General features: G+C 40.5%; 1 protein-coding gene across 1 annotated transcript in view; it reads left to right on the forward strand.

Annotated features, from left to right (window-relative positions):
- Positions 1-26379, forward strand: part of LOC102230899 (mitogen-activated protein kinase kinase kinase 11-like) — a 46810-nt gene extending 20431 nt beyond the window's left edge. The window contains exons 2-10 of the mRNA XM_005800069.2: positions 1123-1303; positions 6796-6944; positions 7742-7917; positions 10778-11024; positions 13829-13945; positions 17700-17868; positions 19056-19168; positions 19799-20413; positions 24694-26379. Of these exons, the coding sequence (XP_005800126.2) occupies positions 1123-1303; positions 6796-6944; positions 7742-7917; positions 10778-11024; positions 13829-13945; positions 17700-17868; positions 19056-19168; positions 19799-20413; positions 24694-25295 (2369 nt within the window). The 3' untranslated portion in view covers positions 25296-26379. The remainder of the gene's footprint in view (positions 1-1122; positions 1304-6795; positions 6945-7741; positions 7918-10777; positions 11025-13828; positions 13946-17699; positions 17869-19055; positions 19169-19798; positions 20414-24693) is intronic.
- The last annotated feature ends 1009 nt before the right edge of the window (positions 26380-27388 follow it).

Genomic DNA, 27388 nt, shown 5'->3' on the forward strand with positions numbered 1-27388 from the left:
TGATCAATAGAAATTAAAATTTTCTTTTTCTGACCTGCTATCATTACTTTGACTGGTTTTATAGTTTTTTTTAAATATAGTTTTATTTAAAAAGGAAAATAAGTGTTGTAGATGATAAAGGTTTTGAAAATGCATTACAAGATTATCCCTATTTTTTTCATCAAAACAGTTCATAATCTGAATTTTCTTAAACTTAAAAAAAACCCTGTTAATCGGCGTTGGTTGATTAGCTGACAGTGGACAGGGCCTCGACTGTGATATAATCATTTTAATGAAGAAGTGAATCTTTTTCTTCTGCTTTTAAAACTCCTCCTAAAACCAATTTTTAAAAATTCTTTGGCATTCAAAAGGGACAAGACTTTGCGTGACCTTGTATTTGTATTTGTTTAATCTTTTATGACGTATCTTTATAGTTTGCTGTTATGTGCAGCTGTGGTTGGTTTTAAAGTGCTGTCTAAATAAAATTGCTTTGCTATAGTTAAGTTTCATTGTCAGAGCAATATTTGTGTTTGTAAGGTTTTAACGGCATGAAATCATAGATTTGCAGCCAAAAATAAACAGGTAATTTTGTAATGACTTCCGTTTTATGCTGATTGCAATGCACACCACAAAATATCAGAATTACTGCCAAGTGTCCATATGTAAATAAAAATATTTATGATACAGAAGTCATCTGAATTCTGCAAGTTAAATGTGTGACTAGCTTTGTGTGACTAGCATAGCTAGCCTGCTCCCAGGAACGCACATGACTTCCTTAGCATTGTATTTTCAATGCTTACAATGGAAGCACCTCGCTCCATGTAGAGGAGCACTGACGAATTTTGGCGGGCGAAGACGAATATATTTACAACAGGAAAGTGAAGTGTGACGCAGGAATTGCTGAAATGTGTCTGACTGGATCACAGTGGGCTGAAAACAAGAGGAAGAGGAAGTGAGAAAGAAACAGAGAATCCATGTTCTGAAGGAGAATCTCAGCCACATTTGATTTTTACCTGCTGTTACGGGACAAAATCTCTCTGAAGTTGTCTGTTTTATCAAAATTTAAGATCACAATGCCTCTAACACAAACCATTTTTTTTGCTTCCTTCCTTTTCCTACCTACCCCGTCTTTGTGTTCTGCAGTCCTGCTGGCTCAGCCAATAGAGAATGAATGCATGGAGGGGCTGACGTTGAAGATCACTGACTTTGGCCTGGCGAGGGAGTGGCACAAGACCACAAAGATGAGCACGGCCGGAACCTACGCCTGGATGGCCCCGGAGGTCATCAAGTCCTCGACCTTCTCCAAGGGCAGCGATGTTTGGAGGTGAGCATAATTACACTTATGGTTGAAACATTACATGGACTCCTCTTGGGCAGGAATTTTGTATTATACTTTGGCTTTATATCATTGGAACCACTTACACTTTCAATAGTGTAAATTATCATTTTTAAGCTAATATTTGGTTAGGTGTCTGTTGGATGCTTAATGTGCGCCTGCTTTCCCCTTTTTAAAACCTTAATGACAAGAAGAATGTTTTAGGAGACTTTCAGACCTAAGGACACCGTTTTATTGTGCAAATATCTTAGTACACTTGATATAAGACATAACTAACTCACAAACAACTTTTCAGAAAGATATAGCAATTTGCTTTATCTAAATATATATATATTTTTAATATTGATGATGTAGTCCTTCTGGAACTTTATTTTCCTTACAACGTGACGTTATTCCCAAATTGAAATAAACTGCCAGTGGTACTAGTGGGTTTTCATGAACTTTAAGGAATTATTGACTTGAAATAAGCTCCAATATCTTGCTGAAAAGTTTTTAGTTAGTTTTGTCATATTTAATGTGTTCTAAGATATTTGCTTTAGAAACTAGACCAAAAGTACCTGGTACGATTTTGTGTTCTTACAGTGCAGACTGAGTTATATAGCTGTTTTTTTTAAAAGCATTGTGACTTTCATAGTTCATGCGTACGTTGGTGCAGTATTCTCCCCAAAATTTACAAAAGTTCGGAGGCGCCGGCGCTGCTACAACGCGCCCGCCAACACGCAGAGGCGCAGTTATGAACCCAGCATTAGGCTGGCGGGTTTTCAATTTTTGTGCTTGTAGCTTGACAAAAATGTTAAAAAAAAAATTAGATTTCCAATGGACACTTTGTATACTTTTTGCAAGGCGTATGCTAGCATGTCCCAGCAACTTTTGCGGAAGTGGCGAAGGAGCTCGCAAGTTTTCGTTTGTGTACAACAGACGGCTTTCAATCATCTGTAAGGCTTGAACTAGTGGAGTTTTTGGTTTGGTAGGAGGAGAAAAAAAAAATAGAAGTTGTAATTGGAGACTTGTTGATGAAGAGGAGAGGCAGTGTGATGGATTACAACAAGGCCACCGTGACCATGTGACGGCGTTCCCTTCAAAGGCCTGCTCTGTGCTTTGTTGTGAGACATGTGTACTGCACACTGTCCCATTGTCTCTGCTATAGACAGAGAAGGAGGCCTCACACCAGACCTGACCGCGGCCCTTTATCTGGGAATAGCTTAGTGTTGGTGTGTGTGTGTGTGTGTGTGTGTGTGTGTGTGTGTGTGTGTGTGTGTGTGTGTGTGTGTGTGTGTGTGTGGAGCCACATCTAGACACTATAACTGGAATCTGCTGATTATGGCTTTAGGGTTTATCATAATGACTGAGATTTCTTAAAGTGGTGTTTTAGAACTGGAATCTGGATGGACGTAAACACAAAGTCTTCATCTTGGCAGTAGGAAGAAAGATTTGTAGTTTTGTAAATCGATGAGTCATTTTCAAGATTTGTTTGCCGAGATTAAACTTCTACTTTCATATGCTTTGCTTTAATTGTCACCCTATCCTCCCTGTGCTTCTTAGGACACGTTCAAAAGAATGTCTAAACAGAATCTAGATATGCTGGAGCTATCAAAGAAAACCCCTAATTAGTATAAGTTTACAGTTTTTCCCCATTTTTAAATTTTTTTTTAGTTTATCCACTGTCTCTTTCTTTCTGTCTTGACACCAAGAAAATGGGGCGACGACAGCGAGAAAATGGGGCGACGCGTCTGCATTTGCAGAGCAAAGTAAGGCAGCCTTCCTTTGGAGAAAAAAAAACAAAGGCCGATCTTTGTTCTGGTATTCTTTCTCATCTGTCCTCGGCTGCTTGTCTCCAGATTTTCGGAGCGGAACCCGACGGCCACCTCTGGGTGCGAGCCGACGAGGCCGGTTTTCTTCTTCTTTCTTCTTCTTCTTCTTCTTCTTCTTCTTCTTTTCTTTCTTCTCTCTTTTCTTCTTCTTCTTCTTCTTCTCTCTTCTTTCTTTCTCTTCTTCTTCTTCTTCTTTCTTCTTCTTTTTTCTTCCTTCTTCTGCTTCTTCTTCTTCTTCTTTTTCTTCTTCTTCTTCTTCTTCTTCTTCTTCTTCTTCGTCTTCTTCTTCTTCTTCTTCTTCTTCTTCTCGTCTTTTTCTTTTTTCTTCTTCTTCTTCTTCTTTCTTTCTTCTTTCTCTCTTCTTCTTCTTCTTCTTCTTCTTCTTCTTCTTCTTCTTCTTCTTCTTCTTCTTCTTCTTCTTCTTCTCTTCTTCTTTTCTTTCTTCTTCTTCTTTTCTTCTTCTTCTTCTTCTTCTCTTCTTCTTCTTCTTCTTCTTCTGCTTCTCTCTTCTTCTTCTTCTCTTCTTCTTCTTTTCTTCTTCTTCTTCTTCTTCTTCTTCTTCTTCTTCTTCTTCTTCTTCTTCTTCTCTCTTCTCTTCTCTTCTTCTGCGGAGTCACACAGCGTGTGGAAGTTGTAATTAAAGAACTAAATAAAAAACAAAAAGGCGGCGGCCCTGTGCTCTCCTCTCAGCGGGGCCCGCAGAGCGCGCTCAGTCGGGGCCCGGCGAGGGCTAATTGACGGTGTGGGTGATCCAAGTCCTCTACGCCACGCTTTGTCTTCTGAAGACACAGTGCTGAAGCCTTTGTGCGCGCTCAAAAAAGAAACTCTCCCCGTTTGTCTGTTTGTGTTCATCATGCGTGACTTGTTGGTGCTGTGTAAGCATGTGGTTCGTCCAGCATGATGCTCCATTGCATCAGTTTGTCATGACGGGGTTTTATCACGGTTGCACAAGAGCGAGCCCAGTGTCTATGGTGTTATCAGGTTGTGTGCTTGGGACTAAAATAGATGTTGTCACACTGTCATGGAATAGACAGGCGTAACTCATGGTTGGCTGGTCACCTGTTCTGTATTTAGTGGCTGATCGCTCCGTTTGACTGCAGGCTTGGTTCAACCTCTTTAGGTTATTAGGACAATATTTAATTGGAATGCTGATGAAAATTAGCTTTTTCTTTCTCTATGTGAACTCTTGTATCTCTGCCACTTAAAACATAAGGCCTTGTTTACACTGAGCTGATTTTCAGTGAAACCGTAACACGTTTGTTTACATGTGATCAGTGATCAGATTCTCTCACAATAGCTGCGTTTCCATTACAAATGTGCTTAAAACTTTGTATATTTTCTGCTATTGTTGGGGGGGGGGAAAACACAATTTTGCAGTTGCAGTGTTTCCATTAAATTAGAAACACAATTAAAATCATACGTTAATAAGCTTATTCATGTGATAAATCATTAAACATGCCGTACCATCATTCTCCTCCTACTACTTCCTGTCAGGTCCTTTGTCCATCCAGTTGTGTGATGCAAGAAAAGTATTTATGCAAAATACACTAATTTCGATAGAGATGAAAAACTAAAGCCCATGGACTTTAGTTTTTCAGGTAACTAAATTGGGCTTTTTTATAATTGTCATATTTTCATTAAGCAAATTTATTTTCATAATTCCAATTTGCGCAATTATACGGTCAGTGGAAAAGCAGCCAATATGAAACGTTGTACTGCATGTGCTACTTAGCCTTTTCAGTTTAGCTCTTCTTGTGACACAGAACATGTTAGGTAAGCACTTGGTTCATCAGAGACGGGGATGGTCAAACGCTTTTAGACGACATGCTGAAATCACAGCGCCACATAGTGGCCTGGCATGACAACTACAGCACATTCTAGGTAACTTGGCGGTCTCATCTCACTGATGCAATGCCTTCTAGACGTGGAACCTTTCCCCCATTATCATCTGAAAATACCAGTAGTTTCCAGACATTGGATTTTTAAGTATGTTGTGAGTCCAGCTGGCTGAATACATTGGCAACAAATATACTGACAATTGAAATGTTCTGCGCTCATGCAAGCCTTTGAGATTTAAACACTGCACACACTGATGTTGTGGTGACGATTGCCTTTTATTACACAGTGGACCCTTAGAATTTGTGAATGACTGTAATACCTTAACACCTAAAAGCCTTCTAAAGGTGCTTCTAATTGCCTATTTTAATTGGTCACACATCAAATACGCCGAAAACTGTTTCGACGCTACCACAGAAGCTAACATTTACAGTCTAAATAACCACTTAAGATGTACTTTTCAAAAGGGAATGGACCTATAAATATGACACAGATTATGTCTAAAATAATAATTGAGAGGTGTTAATGCTTTTAAACGCTTTCTCAATAATGCCATTAGTCACTATTCATATAAACATCTTTATAAATTAAGTAAGCTGCAGCTTTTTTTTTTTAAACACTTCTCAATTAGTTTCTTATGTCATTTGTCTATTTGTTGTATTTCTCTGTTCCTTTTCTCTTTAATAAGAACCAATCCTACGGTTTCTTTTGGCTCTGAGTGGGTCAGGTGTGAGCGTGAGTCAGCCGCTTCCTCATTTAGAGCTTTGTTTGTGTGGAGAGCGGTCAGGCTATCGTTTTTTTTGTTGTTGTTGTTGTTGTTCATCTTATCTTTCAGCAGTTTCTCTTCCAAGATAGAAGCACCGGAGTCGTTGAACCAGGAGTCGTATTACATCCGCCAGTCTCCTCCCACTCCGTGTACATCACGGACTACAACCTCACTTCCTGTTTCAGCCGTAGTATCTGTCGGGTCACAGGCTCTTCCTGTTGTGCTGGAATTGTTGTCGAGCGGGATTTTCCAAGGACTCATTTTGCTTTTCTCTGTGGCCTTTACTTAGATGTGCCGCAGTGGGATTATAGTTTGTCGGATGTTCATGAATCGTCTTTATTAATGTTCATTTACAGAAAAAAAGAATAAGAATGGGGAGGGGGAGTTTTGGAAAAAGAAATGCGAAAAATGTAAATTATTTTATTAAAAATCTGAGATAAGAAAAAGATGTTGTACATAATTTCACATTTATTTCCTTATTATTTATCTTGTCATTTATTTAGGGGTATTAGAAGTGAAAACAATGCCACTTTTTCTTTTTTAGTCTTTTTATTATTATTATTTCCAAAGAAAATTTCCTTCCACTTCACAATTATACACCTGCTTCACAATAAAATATGCTGAACATTCTTTGGCTTTAATAGATTTTGCTTACATCAAAAAATGTCAGTACCAGAGGGCTCCATGAGGACAACAAAGCAGAGAGAGAATTAATCTCTCGACGACTCTACAAATATATCTATTTTATAAATAAGAGTTTTTGAAGGAGATATATTCTACAATTCTTGAGTTTAGCTTTTTTTTTCATTTTTGGTGCACTGATAAATCAGCCCAGATTTTCTTAATTTTGTCAGATCAGTAATTGGCCGATTGCATGTAAAACTGATCTTATCCACTGATCTTACCTACCATATTTAGCAACGTTTCAGACAAAAAAACAAAACAAAGCCGTATCAGGCAAAATCTGAACCTCGTAATTGGCAATCGGACAGAAACCTGCAATCGGTGCACCCTTACTGGTCCAACGTTGTTCTGAGCAAACTGGTTTTCTTTTGTCCCATTTCCAGCTACGGTGTCCTGCTGTGGGAGCTGCTAACTGGGGAGGCCCCCTACAAAGGGATCGATGGTCTTGCCGTCGCCTACGGAGTCGCCGTCAACAAGCTGACCCTGCCCATCCCTTCCACCTGCCCCGAACCCTTCGCTCAGCTCATGTCAGGTGGGCTTTTTTTTTCCCCGTTTGGTTGTTTGAGATTGATTCATCATTACAACAATCACACAATTTTGTTTTTGTCATTTCCACAAAGCTGCACTTAAAAGAGAGAAAACAGATTCGTCAATGAGGTTGTTTTTTTTTAAATAAGAGGAAGTGCGTTCTGGATATGGCTTGTGAAATTTTTTCTTCTCTTTAACAGAAACAATACTTGAATATTTTGGTATAATATACTTTTTTTATGCTTTATTTGTCATCTTTCTTTATTGAAGAAAGAAACAACAACCCTAAGTCACTGTTGGCCCCCAGATGATTATTTAATTAATGGATTTGTTTTATTATTACTGTGCCCAAAGTTTTACAGCAAATGATGCCAAGCCCCCCCGTAGCAGGTTAATTAGGCCGAACCCTCCCAATAAGAGATCAGCTTATCCGTGGAATCGGCTGGCATAGACGCCTGGATCGCTTGTAAATAAAAGTCACAGGCACGGCAGGATCTCCATCAGACATTCTCCAGTGCAGAACCAGCCGTGTCAATGAGTCACCGAGCCTAATTTAAGTCATAAAAATCGGATCTGACGGCTGTTGAGTCGAAGTGTTATGAGCGAGCGACTTCCTCGTTTCTGGAGAAAAAGAAGTGAAACCGTTCAGGTTCTCTATACCGTCTTCAGGAGGCAGCTGCGACAAGCCGAGGTCAAACACAGATCTGGGGTTCTCAGGCTTATCAGCGTTTCCCTCGTCTTCTGGGCATTAATGCGCGATACAGTTTGTTACTGACACGCTTGCCTGTCTGCGTGTGACAGAATGCTGGGACCAGGACATTCACCGACGGCCCGACTTCGCCTCCATCCTGACGCAGCTGACCACCCTGGAGCAGCAGGTGAAGGAGGAGATGCCGCAGGAGTCGTTTCACTCGCTGCAGGATGACTGGAAGCTGGAGATCCAGGACATGTTTGATGAGCTGCGGGCCAAAGAGAAGGTAAGAGGTTGGCGGAGACTTCAGTTAGCGCCTCGCTGACGCATTAGCTGGTGGTACATCATAAGGAGGGGAAGAATGTTTGGCCTTTTGAAGGCACCGATCCACTTTTTCTACTTTCGATACCGATACTGATATCTGACGTTTAGTATCGTTCGATACTGATACGATGCAAAAAGCAGTGCTGAAACGACGAAAAAAATTTTTTTTTGTTATTTTAAACGCAGACATAAATGTACCGAGTTACTGCACCAGTAAAGAACACCTAAACACACCAACAGCTTCACAAGCTTGCTCAAACTTGTAAAAACAACGCAATTTTAATTTGTTCAGTCAGTTCAATTAGGAGTAGAGCATCCAATGTAAAATATATAATTAAGAAACTGAAACTAAAAACAATAGGTCGACTACCACTTTTCTTGGTCAGACTTGTAAAAATAAACTGCAACAAACCTTTTTTTAAATGGGTCAGAAAGTGCAATTTGGAATTCTAAACGGGTGTAAGATGAATAATAAGGGATAGCATCGCTCAGATTACAAAGTATAGAATTGGACTGAATAGATCTGCCCTTATGGATCGGACACATTGACACTGAGTCACAATCTAGAATTTTTTTCTGGATTCCTACATATAAAGGACTAAAATGTGGTTTTCACAATATGGTGGATATTTGACATATATGGCTTTATTCATTTTTGTGTTGCTGCCAAAAACCTGGTGTGTACTTTCCATTTCAGGATGTCCTGACAGAGGCACAACAGCAAAGGATAGTCTGAAAGTATGTTGATTTCATGGCTGAATTAAAACACAGGAAGAATATTTATCACTAAATTATGCCTAAAAAAACAGAAAAAAACAAAGAAATAAGATAAAATAGTAAAAATGGTTAAAGTAAATTAGAAAAAAAGAAGTTAAAAAGTAACATTTTGTAGGCCAAACTTTGTAGTTAGCATTTGCAATGCATTTCCTGTAGAAACTCTTCCTCTACTGCCTGTTATTGAATATAAGCAGATTTTGCCTGCAGTGCCATCTACTGTTCAAAAATAAGAACTGCAGTATACAAGCCAGAAAGGCACGCTTGTTAATTATTATTTAATTAATCTTATTAGTACAACAAGCACTTTGGAGGACTTACTCGTGTACCTAAAGTAGAAAGACATTAAAATTTTTTAGTTGCCTACTTGCAGATCACATCACTGTCATTATCATAATATACTAGCAGCCCTACTGAGAACCCAGTTAAGTGTATTTATGTACTACAAAAATGCAATTTGTTGATAGTAGTATGTTTATACGTGCTAAAATCAATCATATCAATCAGACTCTCTCTGAAGAAGCCTGAAAAAATTTGACCATCGGTTTAAAAAGTCTGCTACGGGAAATATTTGAGTGTAAATATCAAATAATGGGACAAGAACTGACTAGAATCTACAAATTTATTCTTGCAACTTATGTCATTTTGGTAATAAACTTGCCTGACAATATTCTCTTCAGTTGTGGAAATATTTTATTTCCATGTGTTGAAAACTGAAAGTCCTACTGGATTTTCTCTGTCGGGACAGAAGTGTCAGCCATATTACAGTTCACATATCAAACGTTTTTTCTTTTTTTTTTTTATACTACATTCCCTTTTCAGCTTCATGGTTCCTTTTTATACAGATGTTTCGGTTCGTCGCACGACTCCTTCGAGACAGGCAGCTCTTCTCATGATGGAAGCGTCGGTTATTGGTTGTATTTTGAGCTGAAAACATCAAATGAAACCTAAAAATGATGGCCTCTGCGCGAGCTCTCGGACTGGCGTTTAACGGGCCTCGCCTTGAACGTTTACTGGCGGAACGGCGCATATTTCCGCTCCTCTGAGCTGGCATTTTAATGTGAGCGCCGTCGGACTAAAAGCAAAAGCTCCGGTTTAAGCCGGTAATGTTGTTGCTGGGCTTTATGAAGAACACACGTTACCTCTGGATATATTGGAGGCTGTAAAGCCGTTGTTTATTGGGAGCTCAGGCTGTTTTTCAGACCGTTCCTGACAGCGGTAGTCCAGAAGGAGAGCTAGAAAGAGTTTAAAAGCTTTACTTGTTGTTTTCTCTAGTCTGAGGAAGAGCAATGATGAAAAGCTGGACAACATTATGAAGTTAAGTCTTATTCAAGCTAGGTCAGTTGTTGTAAAGTAAATGTATATGAATAGAGGTACACCATGTGTAGTGTAAGCTCCTTGAAGTAAATAGATGTTGTTGTGTGCTCTTTAGTGAAACTGTGTCTATTAAATTGTGAATTTGGCAATGAAATATTGTTGCTTGGCTACCGGAGTACACAGAAAAAATACTGAAAAACTATTCGTGTGGCTGTAAATACATATATACAGGTGTTACTGGTGCAGGTAAAAAAAGGATAAAATAAAACAATTCTAAAATGAATATTATACAAATAAAATATATTGAGGCACCAATAAAAGCAACAATGAATTGTTAAAGTAAAGATACTGAACTTAGCATTTGGCTGCTTAGCAAACGTCGGCTAACAGCACACCAAGTAGCTTTGCGGCTAGCTATTTCAACAAAAAAATTTTTTTAAATGTTTTTAGATATGCCCTATGGACAAATCCACAAAAGGTGAATTTTCCACATATAATTCAAAGTGACATTCAATATATAAATATGGGAAAAACTAAACCAACAGGGCAGTTAGGCTTAATTGGTGTATAAATGTGAAGCAAAATGATGCATTACTTTCAGACAACTTTGGAAGTGTGGCATTACACTGATGCCCCTAAATAAAATCCAGTGTGTGCCCATTGCCCTCCTGAAGCAGTGTAGTCTGCAGAATGACCCTAACGATGCAGCGGTGCGTTTCCTCCTCCACCAGGAGCTGCGGTGCCGCGAAGAGGAGCTGAAGCGAGCGGCCCTGGAGCAGAAGTCCCACGAAGAGTTCCTGCGGCAGCGCGAGCAGCAGCTGGCCCAGTGGGAGCAGGACGTGTTCGAGCGCGAGCTCAGCCTCCTCATCCTCCACCTGAACCAGAACCAGGAGAAACCAAACGTCAAGAAGCGCAAGGGCACCTTCAAGAAGCACAAGCTCAAGAGCAAGAACGGCGAGAAGATCAGCATGCCACAAGGTATTTCCGTCTCCGTGTGCTTTTTGGCTTTTAGGGCTCGGTTTGATTGAAAACGCAAGCTTCGAACTTTGAATCGCCTTGCAAATAAGGGTTCTTTTGCTTGTCAATCCGGTGAGCGGGGGATTAGAACCGTGACTGTCCCGACAATGCGTTGATCGCTTTGAGCAACGGTTTTCTCTAGAAACCTTGCTAAGCCTGGTGCTAGGGGCATTAGAGCTGTCCACCAACAGCACAACGTGTTTTTGTGTTAATAAATGTTAAAAAGTTACAAAAATTCAAAAGAGCAGGTGCATTGATAGTTTGATGGTGCACAAAGGGGCACACCACTTTGTGCCCAGATCAGTGCGTCAACTATAAACCTAGCTTAATCCGTCCTTACTGTCACTGTTACTTGTTTTTTTTTTTTTTTTAAACCTATTTAAAATGATCAAATAATATTTAGCCTGGTGGGGGCAAGTAAAGCCTGGAGGCCCGTCAGACTTATATCACACTGGGTTCACCGATGGCAGTTTTCAGGTTGACTACCGATCTTTAAGGTACCCTGACCTGCTGATTTTGATTTTGGCCAATAGTCATTGTTTTATTACAAACTGTACCAGTTTGTAATATTTCAGACAAAACAATGAGTTGCTGAGTTGGCAACAGTGAGGTGACTATTGTTAACTGCAGACATTCAGGTCCATCAGTCAAACCTCTGTCATGCCAAGGCAAAACAAGACAGTGGTTGATGTTTAGACCTTTGCTGAGGTAGATAAGATCGGTGGGTAAGATCGACTGCCCTTTTAAGTATCGGCCAATCAGCGGTCTCCCAAAATGAAGGAAATCTGGGGCACCCCTAGTTTTCTCCAGTATTCTCACCCGACTGCTTCGGCTGATGTGTCCTCTGCTGCGGCAGAGTCACGCAGCCAGCAGCAGTTACCATCCAGTGCTTCAATGCGAGTCTGAGTGTATTTTGGGCCGAGCATGCATGCGTAAATGCGCCGTCTGTGTGTGCCTGTCGGTGTGTTTGTGTGTTGTGGTCAGCTCTTTTCCCAGCAGCAGCGGCAGCAGCAGGGCGGTGATGCAGCGGTGGCTGTGGTGGTGGTGGGTGGGGGTGTAGGGGTTGATGAGAGGGGAGGGTGAGCCAACCACGCCTCAACACTTCCTGTCCATAGATATACTGGCCTCTCTCACTTTGGCGCTTCCAGTCAATGCCTTTGGCTCTTTCTTTTTAGATACCTTCCCTTCCCCTAAAGTCGATGTTTTTGTTTTCCTGCGAGCCGTATCGCGCTGAAACCTTTTATTATTTTTGCTTTTTCATTTCCTGTGCGTGGCAGTTGTTGTTGTGCGTTTGTTCTGCTTGTGTTCCTCTTGCACTTTTGACTTGAAGTAATTAGTTTCAGACACAATATGTTAAACTGTATGTAGTTTGATGTACAGTATTCTCAAAAATGTTTTAAATACATTTAATTGTTAGGTGTTGTAACGAAAAAGACCAACATTTTGAACTACAGACTTAGTCCAAAGGTTCCTGCACGTCCAGCTGGTATTTACTGGTATTTAAATTACATCCCAGTCCCATTCTCTCAACATTATATGTGGTGCAGAACTATAAAATATGCTCCACTGTCTCATGTCAAAAAACAGAAGTCACGTTTCCTTGTAGCATGTTTCCCCAATTATAAATAATATAATTTATAATTTAACCCAGTTTGACCAAGTCATAATCTGGATATGGTCAATTTTCCGCATTATGCCAACACTGTTTCTGCCAGCTTCCCTTGACCTTTTGTTTTGTTACTAATTTCATTTCTCTTTTGCAGAATAACATTATTTCATTTTTTTTATTGCTTGTTTTGCATATTTGTCTCGTTCCCTCTTCTTACTACATGCTGAAGGTATCCACAGAAAGATAACTGTTAGTCGCGCCGCTTGAATTCACTCCAGTAATTGTTGGATTCCTATTAAAAGGTCTGGTCTGCTTTATAAATAATTGTTTCAATGAGTATAATAATGAACATGAATTAGAGCAAATAAACTCGCTTAAAGGACAAACTTCCTCAATCTGAGTCTCAGGAAAGGAGCCTGAAATTGGATGTGAAGACTAAACGGTTTACATATTTGAATCCAAACTTTTTACCTCCAGAATAATTATATTTTACTACCAGGCAGCTTTTAAATTGGCTACTCCACCAACTACTTAGTAGTATTTTTATTTTTATTTTTCCCTACTACTTAGTAGTTGGTGGCTAGTTTGCTACCTAGCAAACTAGCTAGGTAGCAAACCTAGCTGGCTAGTTTGCTACCTAGAAAACTAGCCAGCTGTCTAGCTGGTTAAGTAGTTAGATGTAGCTAGCTAGCTAGGTAGTTGGTAGATGTAGCCTGGCAGTAAATTATTATTTTTACATAATTTAAGAATAGCAACAAATCTTTCAGTTATGATTTCTATCCAAAAATCCACAGCGCCTTGAATCGCTGCTTCTCGCTGTTAACAAACTGTTGTGCCTCGCTAGTTAAATGACTCTGGCTCTTGGATGAGTTTTTTTTTCATTTGATTATCTCTGCGGTGAGTTGTCATGCAGTATTGTAACATTTTTAAATAAGTATGAATTTTTTAAAAGCAGAAAAGCCAAATATTCAAGGAATAGTGTAAAATAGTGCAGCTAAAATCTGTTGGAAATCAGCTGAAATTGTTGAGATTCTTAAGGAAACGGGCAGATAAAAAAAAAAAAAAAAGAAGCAACTTTTTAAACAGCACCATGAATTGTATTAAGCTGCTTTGTGAATATTTTAATTTTAATTTGTGTGTGTGTGTGTGTGTGCAGACTTCATCCATAAAATTACAGTGCAGGCATCCCCAGGCCTGGAAAAGAGGCGGAACTCTCCAGATTTGGGTTCGGGCTCCTCGCCGTCCTTCGGCCCACGGTTTCGTGCAATCCAACGTGAGTATAGTTATTTTCCCTCTGCCCAGATTGCTTCTGATCACGTCTTTACATGCATCCCGCGTTGCAGTATCTCCGTTTGTGAACACCATGTCCTTTCATGTTGTCTTAAACACACGTCTTTTGTATTCCCCTTGTGTCCCTGTGGGCCCCTCCCCACCCCACCCCTAGTTTCCTGCCCTATTTCCCTCTTGCCCTCTCTCCTCCCTGCTCTCTCTCTCACACACACCCTTTTCCCCTTTCTATGGTCTGCTCCAGTCCAATTATTATCCGACTTCCTCAGCCGTTCAGCACTTCTTTTTTTATTTTCCCCAACTGTGGACCTCCTCTTGTTTCTTCTGTCTGCAGTTGCCACAATCCAGCAGGAGGGGGAGCCATCCAGCTATATTTCCTGTGCAGAAAAATGGAGACACACATGTGCTCCATTTTTTTCCAGGATCTTTTAATGTTGTTTGTGTTCTTGTGTTTTCTGACAATTCCAAAAGGGACAATTTTAATAACACAATAGTTGAAGGAATTGATATAACAGCACAAATTGGAATAAAAAAAATTTACCTGCAAAAGTGCTTTTAACATCTAATAGACTTATCACTTAATTATTAAGTGGTATGATTATTTTTTTAAAATTTCTAAATGACTCTCTGTAACAGCAGTTACTAATTCATGAGTGGGGCGGCCATTAAAATATGTTTAGAAGATATTCATCTTAGAAGCCAGAAGTTTCTTTTTTTCATCTCTGGATATTTTAGTGGAGAATTTTTATTTCTCTGCTCAGATCAGTTCCATTGTTTCATTATCTGACAAATGAGATAGTAAGGAATTCAAACCAGCCCAAATTTTTTATGTGTCAGCTCTGTTTGTAATTTAGCTGCCTAGCTCAGCGATACATGTTGGAAGCTAGCAAGTATTTCTGCTACAGTTTATTTTCTGTGTGTTTGGGGCAGAAATAGATTAAGATTTTTGTTCCTTATTAGTTATTTCACTTTTTATTTCGAATGTGACAGCAATCGTTACAACCCCGAGGGCCATTTGGTCAAAATGTGTTTAGAGCCACAAACGTTACATCAAGCAAATTAGCTTATCTTAACAAAATCAACAACAGGATTTTTCTTTATTTAAATGGAAAAAAAGACACAATTTTATGTTTCTTTTTTAGGTTTAAAATAAAGAAAATCAAACATTTACACAATAATATTTTTGATTTTTCCAAAGGAACAGAACATTTTTATGTGGAAATTAAAAGAATTAAAAGAACATGCTTTAAAACCAAAATATGGAAAGCATGTGCTTTATCAAAGTTACTATATCAAAAATGAATATTCCTTACTCTATTAGTGTCATTTTTGTGAAAAATCCTTGCATAAAGCAAATGAAAACAACTTTTTAAAAAGATGTATTTTTACTTTTTTTTTTTTTTTTTTTTTTTGCATTTTTGACCACAGTGTTTGGTCTAAAGAGCCACATGTTGCAGAATCCTCCTCTAACCAATCAGGTTAGAGTTTCTGACCTTTTACTAATTGAATCTCCAAAGAAAAAAAGAGAGAGAGGAAAATAAACCTCTAATGCACAAAAAAATATGGAATATGATGATGATGGGAGCCACGTAAAAACATCCAAGTCAATTTTCTAAATCATGCATCGGCGCACGTCAGGAAGGCAACCAGATTGCCTCTAATGTAGCACAGTTTATCTACTGAGCCTTTTCATTTCTGCTACTGAAATGAAATGAAATTTTGGAGTCACAAAAAAAGGTACTCTGCAGTTGCCATTATGACAGTTTTTCCTCCAATATTTCTTTCTCCCGGAGTTGCAAAAGCGCGGACTTACCTCTCCCTGGGTACATGCTGTAAATTTAGAAAACAAAATTCGCTCGGTGTTCCGTCTCCTCCTCTGTTTACGTCGCACCGCGGCGCGGAGGTCGGTCTTCCGGAAGTTGTACTTAAACCCCATCCTGGAACTGGAAGACTGTTGCGGATTTCCCAGAGGTTGGCTTGATTCCTAACTGTGCTGCGCTAATCATGTTACGCATTACAGCCGAATTTGGATCAAACAGTGGCAGCTGCTCACTCCATTTAACCTGGATGTATAACTTTCTCGCTTGTTATATCATCATAGTGTAAATTGATATTAACTTGTGTTTTTGGAGATGCTTTTTTCCCCTTCATACTTATTAGAAAGGGTTTGCTTTAGCTTCATTAGGTTTGTATAGAGCTTTAAAACTCCACATATAACAAGTTTTAATGTTTAAAGAAGTGCATAGAAAACGATCTGTTTCAGTTAGTTGTTTAAATGGATTATGTAATTAAGGCTAGTGAGTCATTTTCTGTTGTTGCTTTTTTTATTGTGTTATTTCACACTTTGTGAACATAACGAGGAAAACAAACTAACAAGTGTCGTTTCGAAAACCCAGCACACAAGAAAATGCAGAAACTGCAGCTAAAATTAGTATCTACTAAATTAAGAAAAGGAAATGCAGTGGATTTCCAAAGTATTCATAGCTCTCTTCCAACTTTTGTCACATTGCAACCACAAATGTAAACATATTTAGTTGGAATTTAATGTGCAAAACAAACACAAAAAAAAAGATCAGAGTCGACCTGAATTTTTTTTTCTTTTTTTTAAGGAAGACAAATGTAGAAAATTTTTTTGTAAATCAAATTTGATATAAGATTTTTTTATTTGTTTTGTTTTTAATTGGCCAGCCCTAAACACTACATATTTTAAAGAGAAACTCTTTGAGCTGCATTTGTGTAAATCAGCACTTACACCAAAAATGTGTTTTTAAGCTGTAGAAAGCCAGCTCATTATCGCCCCCTTTAGGTCTAAAATTGGAAAGACCAACAGGGGTAAAAGCTCTTGGAAAGGCCTTTATGGGGCAGAATTATGTAACATTCTGGTAGTGTTGCCTTGATTCTTTCATTCATGTTTGACAAATCCTCTAATCTCCATGGCAACCACTCAGCTGCACAAAACGCCTGGTTGGACCTACTGTAGCTCCACCTTTGTGGACGAAGCTCCTAAACTAGGCTGCAGTTTCAGAGTTTGTGCCTCACAAACACAAACTCGGTTTGCACTCTAACACTCAGCTCCTTCAGACTAGCTCGCAGAAGTTAGCAAACACCTGGCTGAACACATGCTAAGCTCATTGTAGGAGCTACTTCTCAGTGGTAAAAACGTTGCTAAAGGATTAATAGAGGAGCCATGTTGTGATGACTTTCTGAAGGCAGAGCTTCAGAAAGAGCATGAATTTCTTAAAGAGACGGAGGTGCAATTTTAAGCCCTTAAATATTGAAGTCGTATTTGATTTTTTTTTTAATTATTATGTATTTTTTATAACAACTGAAGGTAACATAGTTACTTTATTGTGCTATAAAATGGCACTTTGTGCCTGGAAGACACATAACTCTGTCCCTTTAAAACTTTTAGCACAGTGACAGCTGTTGCAGACGGTCTGGTTTAGACATCCTCTGTGTTACTGTGTTACTGTATGCTGTTCACACTGCTGGCAGCGCAGACCTGTTGGTGTGAGGAGAGCTGTGATGTGTCACTTGAGCTCGGCAGATGCAATCTCAGTTATTCTTAGAGCTCAAGTCCCACCAGTTCCCCCTTTCCTGTGAGCCGTGTGTGGTTCTGACCAGTTTGAAAGTTGAGTGTCACCGTCGGCCTCGGAAATACAAAAGCAAAATGAGAGAAAAGTGCAGATTAATTTCATCTCATGTCCTCTGTCTCTGTCTCTCTCTCTCGGTCTCTTCAGTCAGTCCCAGCGACAGCAGGGCGTTTTGTCTGACCCCGGTCCGGTCATTAGAGACCCCGTCTCACAAGCAGTCCAACGGAGACCTGAGGCTGAACCCACCCTGGAGGCCCCAGAGCCCAAAGAGTCCCAAAAGCCCCAAGGTTCTGCGGCTCAGTCCCCAGGAAAGCAGGTTTGCCGGGACTTTAAACCACTAACGTCCTACTTTGGTTCTGCTCGTTTCTTTTTTAACAATATGTATTTAAACAACAAAAAAAAAAATCACATATTGCATACTTCAACAAACATAAAACGGTTTTAGAGCTGTGCTGCTCATGGTGGCTGCATATAGAAATAACTTTATGTTAGTTCTGGTTTGTTGTTTTTTCAGGCTTTTATTCCCTCTGGTTTTGGATGCTGTGCAGCTGGAAGGAATTTTAGTTTGTTTTTATTTTGTTACTATGAGTAACAAAAGGTATTGTTTTTACAACCAGGATATCAAAAAAAACAACAACAACAACAACCCTAAACTACAGCCACAAATCACAGAAGAGTTAAAAGTGAAACTCTGTGACTGCAGACAGAGAAGAACCTTCTCTTCCATCAATCAGAATGGATGCTGCCTGGAAACTGAGCTGTCGGTGTGTCTGCTAGAGTCATAAGCCTGATGAAATAATGGTCTTCAGTCAGAGGCCTCTTCTAATTTGTTGCATCACTGACTGTTTCCGGAAATCCTCCCTTTGCTCCTTATTCCAGATCACAAACTTTCATTCAAAACTTTTGTTTACATCACCATGTGACATGTTGATTTTAAACTGTAAATGAAGGAAATAAATAAATAACATCAAAACTGGGGATGCACAATCCACTTTTTTTCACTCCTGGTACGATACTCATACAGAAGAGCAGTGCTGAATTGACTTGAAATATTTCTTCTGTTTTCAAACACAGACATAACTGTGCTGAATTACAAATGTATCTGATACCTCTGCACCAGCACAGCACGGCTAAATACACCAACAGCTTCACAAGCTTGGTCAAACACGTGAACACAACCTCAATTTATTCAGTCACTGCAATTAGCAGAGTAACACCTAAAGTAAAATAACAATAAAGAAACGGAAATTGACAAAAACAGTCAAACATGTGAAAATAAACTGCAACAAAACATCTTTCAATGGTTCAGAAAGTGCAATTAGAAATTCTAAATATAATGAATAAGCATGATGTCGCTTAGAGAACAACACATAGAATTAGACTGAACAGAGTCTACCTTTATGGCTCCAGCACATTGTCACCAAGTTGTTTTTCCCCCCCAATATTGCGACTGATACTGATATTAGGCGTTCTAAGATGTTCTGCTCGTCTGACTGCTTCCAGTTTATCGATGAGGGCCAAGCTCCTGGGGTCAGACAGCAACGAGAACGGAGACGCCATGGACGACTTCGAGGAGTACTGCCCCCCCACGCCGACCTTGGCCTCCACTCAGAACGGTAACGCCGCCCTCTGGGCAGCACTATGTGAAATCGACTTTTTTTTAGCTTTACATCACGTTGTTATTCCATCATCGAAAACATACATGGGAGTGTTGCTTTGATTCTTTTATGCATGTTTGAGAAATCATTTAATCTCCATGGCAACCATTGAACTGTGCAAAACACCTGAGTGAACATAGCTCCTCCCCAACGCAGCTCCTTCAGACTAGCCACCAATAAGCAAACACCTGGTGGAGCTGAGCTCATTGTAGGAGCTGCTGCTCAGTTCAACACTGGTAAAAATGTTGTTAAATGTTTAGTAGGGGAGCCATGTTGTGATGACTTTCCAAAGGCGGAGTTTCAGAAAGAGCTGGAAGCTTTAAAGTGACAGAGTCCCAATTTCAAGACGTTAAGTTACAAACTCAAATTTTTAACTCATATTTGAGTTTCTAACCACTGAAGTAAACATAGTTACTTCACTGTGCTAAAATGGCACTATGTGCCTGGAAACACATAATACTGCCCTTTTAAGACTCACCCAAGTCTGGCAGTGTGAATTAGAAACAGAATGAATAATAAATGCGTGGAGTCATTATTCTCTCTCACATCTTTTTCTTTTTTCTCTAAACTTTCTCTCTCTCACTATAGGCTCCTTGTCAAAGGACAGCCTCCGCCTTCCCCCCTCCCAGGGAGACTCTGGCAGCGAGGAGGGGGGCTACTCCCCGGCCGGCTCCCCCATGCCCGAGAGGGGGTTCCTCGGCGGCGCTGTCAAGACTACGCACCGAGTATTGCTAGGCTGTGGCTCCCTCTTGTCCTCCGTGGCGCTGGGTCGGGGCTTGGACTTCCCCCCCAGGGTTCCCCCTCGAACTAACCCCCCAGCCTCAGAGGAACGCTCCTCCTTCGAGCTGGAGATCTCCTCCCCCAGGCCGCTCATAACCGACCCCCCCGTGGTGGACGACCTCATCACCTTCTCCACGTCTGAGCCGCTCCCCAAGCCGCTGCTGGATTTAGCCCTGCAGTACCAGGAGCTAAAGCCGTTGCCCCTGACGCCGCCACCGCCCAACCCTCGCGAAAGGTCCGGCCCCCGGACGCCGCAGACGCACCACAGCAGCCCTCCGAGTCCGGGGACCCCACTGCAGCAGGACGGCGCTGTCCCGGCGGACTGGACCGCTAGTTCTGGTTCCAGCAACGGAGAGCTGAGCAGCGAGGCCTCGGAGAACCGACCCGACCGCAGGAGGAGGTCCAGCTACACCTCCCAGCTGGGTCAGTGGGTCCATTCCCCCTAGACCTGCTATCGTTATAACCTTGAGAGCCACATAAATAATATCACACCTGATAGTCCGGTAGACTCGGTTCAATTGGGGATCAAAGTTGCAATATTTGTTACATTTTCACCTGGTTTAGTTCCCCTCCCAGCCTGTGGGAATGCTGCACCAAGAACCACTGATAGGTCTTCTTCGAAAACCTCTGAAGAAAACACTTTCTGCTTCACGATATGTAAACAAAAATGTGACAGCGTCAGATTTTAGCAGATTTTGTCGATGGCACAAGACAACAAGTAATTTCTCCCGCTAACCCTAAAAAAAACCAACAGATGTTTGTTTTGGTTTTATTTACCCAGAATGCCCTGCTCTCACGGCCAGATTTAAAAGGATAGGGGCTTATTTTGGTGCTCTATGTATTTTACTCATATGAATGAAAACACATTGGTGGAGATCATCAGTGGGTGCAAGTAATCAACTTTACATATTAATCTTGAAAAGATGTACTTTAAATTTAGAGTCAAATTTTTAATTACTCTTATCATTTGTATTCAAAATTTACATTATTAAAACACTTCATTCGATACGCGTTGGTTAGTTTTATGTAGACTACAATGTTTATAAAACATGCATTTGTAAATATAAATTTAAAAGATAAATCTCTGGAGCGCCCAAACACTTGCTGCTCTGGGCTACTGCCCCTGTAAGCTCTTTTTAAAGTCTGGCCCAGCCACTTAAAAAAATTATTTTAAAACCTTGACCTCGTTAAAAAAAAAACAAAAAAAAAACTTTCAGTTTTGTGTAAATATAAATATCAACTTAAGGAAATTTGTTGTCATTTTTTTATTTCTGTTTTTAGGTTTTAAAATAAGGAAAAAACAAAACTTTTGTATAAACGAGAAACGAACAATGATTTCCAATTTAATAACGAAAAAAAGTCGATCCCAAACACTTCTGGTGTGGAAAATCAATTTATTACATAAAAAGCTGTTTACAGCAGCATTTGTTATTAATTTTACATTTGAAACATTAGTTGATTCTTTATCATTTTAAGGCGGAGTTATTAAGAGCCATTGCTGAAGATCCAGAAGCCTGATCTAAAATTAATTAGAGTCTACCTCTGCTGTTTTAATTCTCACTAGTGTTTTCTTTGTTTCTTTTTTTTGTTTTTAATTTGTCTTCTCCAGCTCTCTTCTTATTGGAAGTGCCATTTTAAATCAGCCGAGTACTTCCTATAAGTACCTGCTCTTCGCCCAGATTGGGTTTCGGATTCGGGTTTTTAATTTAGCTCAGTGATTCACCTGCAACCCCTAACCGAGCTCGTTCCACCTGGCCGCGCACGCAAATCCCATTCCGGCTTTAACCTTGAGTCCCGTACCACCGTGGCATAACAATGTTTCCCCCCCAAACCCTACACACACACACACACACACACACACGGTTCTCCCGGAATTATCATTCTTTGTTTTTAGTGAGAATTTTTGTTTCCATTTAGCAGCACAGAGGATACTTCGTTGCTGCAGGAGCTTTTTCATTAGCATCAAAGCTTCTCTGCAGCCATTTGCATATCTCAGGTAACAGCTGGCCCTCGCTGTACTTTACTGCTAATACTGGCAAAGCAGAGCTATCAACCAGGGTTTTTTTTTTGTAAATGCTGTTTTTTTTTTTTCACTCTTCTGAGATTGGAGTTTTCTTTCATTGAATAGCGCAGGATGAGTGCAGCACATTGGATGGAAGGGTAGCAGATTCCAGACTGCTAATCTGCAGTCTGTCTGCTGGAAACCGCCGCCAGTGTCAGTAACTGTGTTCACATTACGCATTTAATAGCGTCACTGCGTACGTTTTGTGCCACATTCTTCGCCGTTTTCTCTCCGAGCTTTAAACCGACGCAAAGTAGTTCATGACTGTGGAGTAGGAGGAACATAATGCATCGTCAAAATGTTTTTTTTTTACAGTTAAAAATATGAAAAGTGAAGCATGCATTTGTATTCAGATTCTCTGACTACGAGTATTGTGAAGTTCCTTCCTTTTTTTGACAAAAAAAAAAATAAAATGGTATCGGCCAAAATTGGAATCAGGCAAATCCATGAGGCCTTCTGAGAACATCTGGATTTATACTGACATTTTAGCAGATTCCAGTTGACCGGATTTTATTTTGTAAAGGGAGATAAATGCAAATTCATGCAGATTTGCAGGCTTATCTTTTGTGATGAAAACACATGAAATACATTATGAAAACTCCAAGGAAATGTGCATGGTGTAGTATTTCAGACAGCTGCATCGATTTTCTTTACACCCGTTTTCAATGGAAGCGACCCAATTTTGGCGCCCCCCTTTGGTAACACCCTGGTGTTGAAAACAGGTCCGAATGTTCTCCAAACCTTTTGGTCGCTTGAACTACATATCACAAAAACATATACAAACCTTACACGGTGCCCTCGCATTCGCAAAAAGTCTTTAATTAATGTATCTAAATGTTTGGCCTTAAAATGTCTTAAATTGTTTGTGAAAAGTGAGTTTGCCTTTAATATATGATGACAGTTTTTAAATTTTGTTTTGACAAGAAGAACTATTTAATCTCGTATACTCTACTGTATGTAATTTTTTCGTGTGGGACTTTTCTGTTTAGCCGCACCCAGACTTCTTCCTTGTGTGTGTCTGGAGACGGCTGAGGCTAGCATGCCACCGCTGTGGTAGCTCATGATTGTGGAGTACAAGTTTATCGCCAGTTGGCTGGACGAAGTTTGTTGGGCTTAAATTCCCTTCATAGTGGCCTTTAAAAGTCTTAAATTTGAATTGGGGGGAAACCCCTGAATTTCAAGACAAGAAAAAAAATAGACATCACACATCATTAACCAAGTGTGTTTTAGCTAAACAACCCTGATATGCTTGTTGACTGGAATGACGCAGGCGACAGACTGCCACATGGTTTGCCTGGCAGCGTGCGCTTGAAAGAGAGATGTTTATTCAGAGGACTTTTCTCACTTTCTTCTTTCTTTTTTTAAAATACGCTGCTGCTCTTGTGTGGCTCCTGATTGCTCGCTCTTGTCAGCTGAAAAGCTCGGCAGCCTTTGAGGGTAACTGTTGATGTAAATAATGCCATTTGGCAGACGCGTCACATTTGGAAACAGCAAATGTTCACTCAGGGTGATTTATTCTGAGTTTAATGTTCTTGTCAGCGCCAATTTACACTTTGTCTGCTGCTCTTGCAGCTCTGTCAACTAGTTAAACAGCACTATGTTACACTTAATTGAGACTAATTACATCAACATTCCTCACTTGTAATTGCTCCATTTCTGTTTTTTCTTTTTTTGTGTTCTTTCATCTTCTTGTTTTTGATCAATTTCACTGCACAGGTTTGTTTTCTGAAGGGTTTTTGAACAGACTAGATCAGATGAGAGAGGCTTGAGTAGAGCACTTCAACCATTAGATCCGGTTAAAGAGACATTTTTGCTATGCTCCTTGGTCTGGAGGATATTTGTTCACTGACAAACCTGAGGAATTCACCGAACAGGACTAGGAACTGAATTCACTTGCTTACAGCAATATGACATCATTCTATTACAGATTTAATTTAAGGCTATCAGCGTATAAACCTCCACTAATGTGCTAATTGCATACGGCTATATATATATATATATATGTGCATTTAACGCACATAGGTTCTCCAAAATTACAATTTCCAGATAAATTCTGTAGCACTAATGCGTAAACTTTCAGATGAATAAAGTTTAACATCTGTTTTCAGGTTTTGTTATCGACTGTTAAGAATTCTTCCAAGTAGTTAGCTGTTTATGTCGCCTCTCTTCTTTTTGTGTTTTCTCGCTAATAACTATTTCAAACAATAAAAAATCCGGGATCAAAATAACACACGGACAATAAAGAACAAGATCTAAACATAAACACAACGTCTGAGACCATTATAGAACATAAATGATGTCATCATTAGATTGTTGTTGAAGGTTGTATCATTAATTTGAACTGAAGTTAGCACGTTAGCATTAGCTTCAGCTAAACGCCATGTTTGCATAATTGTTTTGTGCTAGCAGAGCTAATGTTTATGATTAGTGCTTTAGGGTTAGCACAACTAACTTTTTAGCTAGTATTGCCCACCAGTGCTGAATACAAATGCAAATCACATTTTTCAGATTTTTGCTAGCAAAGCATTTTTGATGTCATGTATAATTTTCATGTTGATGTTCCACACTTAACGCAAGTGGAAAGTTTCTTTTTATCTAGGAATCTATTGAAGCGTAACACTGGTGTGTTGTTTTGTTCTAGTTTTAGATCTCCCCCTATGCCAAGACACACTGGACTTTGAGGACAAGACCTCCGTACCCTACGCTCTCCACCCCAACCCAGCGCTATGGAGCCCCAAAACCCGCCGTCTAGAGGTCAGCGTCATCCCCCGACCACGCCCGTCTCCCATCCGGCCCCGCATCGACCCTTGGAGCTTCATCTCGGCGGGTGGCGCCATCTCAGCAGGCGGCCGCAGCTCCATCCGCTCAGACAGCCACGCCCTGGGCTACCAGCCCTCGCCCACCAACCCCTTCACCAGCTGCGACCCTTTCCCCTCTCCAGACTGCGACCCCTTTGCCCTCAAGGCGGACCCTTCCAGCAGCTCCGACGGTGCGCCACCCTTCGACCCGTTCTCCACTCCGTTCCCGACCTCCCGATCCGCCCCGTGCTCCACCAACGGCTCGCCCACTCTGCCCTCGTTCCGCATCGCACCCATCAACCCGGCGGACCCGGCCTTCATGGACCTGGGTTGGGCGGCCTGCGGCAAGCCTCTGGACGTGACCAAAGAGAGAGCCCACCCCCGCAGGACGCTGGGGCTCAAGCCCTTCAAGTCGCCAACGCAACTCAGAGACGATCGCTTCTGAATCCAAATCTCTTTCCCAGTCGTGGATTATATGGAATGCATCCCAGCAATACCTAAGCGAGGTTGAGCCCGCCCCCAACTCCTTCAAATTGATTGTAATTGGTGTCAAACATTTGTGCTACGTTTGTGCAGCTCAAATTTTAATTGATGTTAATAAATGTTTCTGGAGGTCATCAAAGGTCAATCAGCCATTCCAGATTTACAAAATCAAACCAAATACGGTGTCTCAAACCATTTGTGCTCCCTTGTGCAGCACAAATTTTTGTTAGTGCCGCTATAATTTTAAAGATTTTTTTTTTTAAAGTTTCTGAAGATCGACCTGCCCCTACCACCTACACACTAACAAAATCTAACTGTACTGACATAAATGAAATGTGCTATGTGTTTGTGCAGCTAAAATTTTAGTAGCACCAAATTTGACAGAATCTTTTTGATATTGTAAGTGTGAGGGCAGGAGCCGGGGGAACCTTTAAATGACCTCAGAAAGTATCTGGAAACATTTGCCGTTAATTCGGTGGGAGACGTCTGGTGACCTAGAAATCTTAAAAATCATAGCAGCACAAACAGAAATTAATGCCGCACAAATGGAACCCAGTCGATTGAAACCATTATGTTGTTTGATTTTGTAAATGTGGAGTAGCTGGTCGACTTTGTTGGCCTCTGGAAACATTTAGTTATATCCTTAAAATGATGCCGGCACAAATGAAGATTTTTGCAGCACAAACGTTTGACACCAATTTTGTTTCATTTGAAGAAGGTGGCGGTTGCTGGGCAACTTCAATCAGGTGCCAGTGCAATTCAGTCCAGGACCATTTTCACTACTGTGTTTTTTTTTTTTGTTTTTTTGTTTAGGTTTTTTTTTTTTTTTTTTTTTTTGTTGGGACGAAAACTTGGAACCTTTCAAATTAAAATCCCACTGAGGGTAGCAGTTCTTCTGAGGGAAGTAGTTCTTCTTTCTACCCCAGCCTGGTGCTTTGGAGAGCAGAAAGCCAGGGGAAAAGGTGATACAATGGATTGTGGGATATCTTCCTGTGAACCAACGGCTGGTGCCAATTTCATTTTCCTTTGTTATTTTTCTTCCCCGGGTCTCGTCTGTGTTACTGCTGTCCCTTTGAAGGAGCAGAATCCAGATCGGCAGCCTCATCTTGATATTCTGTCATCCTGCTCCTATCAGCTGCTTTCATCTCCCCCCCTCTGCTTTGAAGCCTTGTGACAATGCAGAGGTGGATCAGGCCTATTTTTTTTTTCTTTTACAGCTTCATCCTACAGACTGAAAGCAGTCAGGACAATGAAAGAAAATTGGAGTGCCTTATTTTGTGAAGTGTTTTTAATATATATATATATATATATATATATATATATATATATATATATATATATATCTCTTAAAGGTTCCCCTGAACCGTTTAGCCGGTGCGTTAGACAAGATTTGACCTAAATTTTCAGATTGTGTAAGAAAAGGAGAAATAAGAAGAGAAAATCAAATGCTTGTGAGTGTGCGTCTGTGTCTCATTGTTAGAAGAAAGCTTTTTTTTTTTTTTTTTTTTATAGTTTTGTTGCTTTATGGGAGAATCCACTCGGTAGATATTCTAGGCCACTCGTGAAATCCAAGACGAAAACCGCGACCTGGGCGTAGCCCCCCCCCCCTCCAGAAGTAGAAAGCATTCCAGTCACATTCCTCGGGAAATGCCAGGGATTGGACGGATCCACTGGGCTGGCAGGCGACGCGGCGGCACAGGAAGCGGGACGGGGAGCCCTCCGTCCCCCCCAACCCCTCCTTTCTCCTGCCAAAGAATGCCGCCCAGCGCTCGGACAAAAGGTGCTTACAAATAAGCGGTTTTTGGGCTCAGCGCTGCGCCGGGCGGAGGCAGCAGGGATTCACATGCAGAGCGGCGCGCAGAGGCGTTGGTGGGAACACAAATACATTTTATTATTATGGGAGTTAAACGATATTCTCCATAGAACTTGCTAAATGCTCGAAGGCTTCATTTAAAGAACGTCTGCAGTTTTCCTAGAATCTGAATCCGGTTCAGAGAACTTCATGCTGGTGCAGTTCTCCGTTTAAAGATGTTCTGGGTGCAGCTCTTAGGAAGA

The sequence above is a fragment of the Xiphophorus maculatus genome, chromosome 14, assembly GCF_002775205.1.
Source record: "Xiphophorus maculatus strain JP 163 A chromosome 14, X_maculatus-5.0-male, whole genome shotgun sequence".
In the NCBI taxonomy this organism is placed as follows: domain Eukaryota; kingdom Metazoa; phylum Chordata; class Actinopteri; order Cyprinodontiformes; family Poeciliidae; genus Xiphophorus; species Xiphophorus maculatus.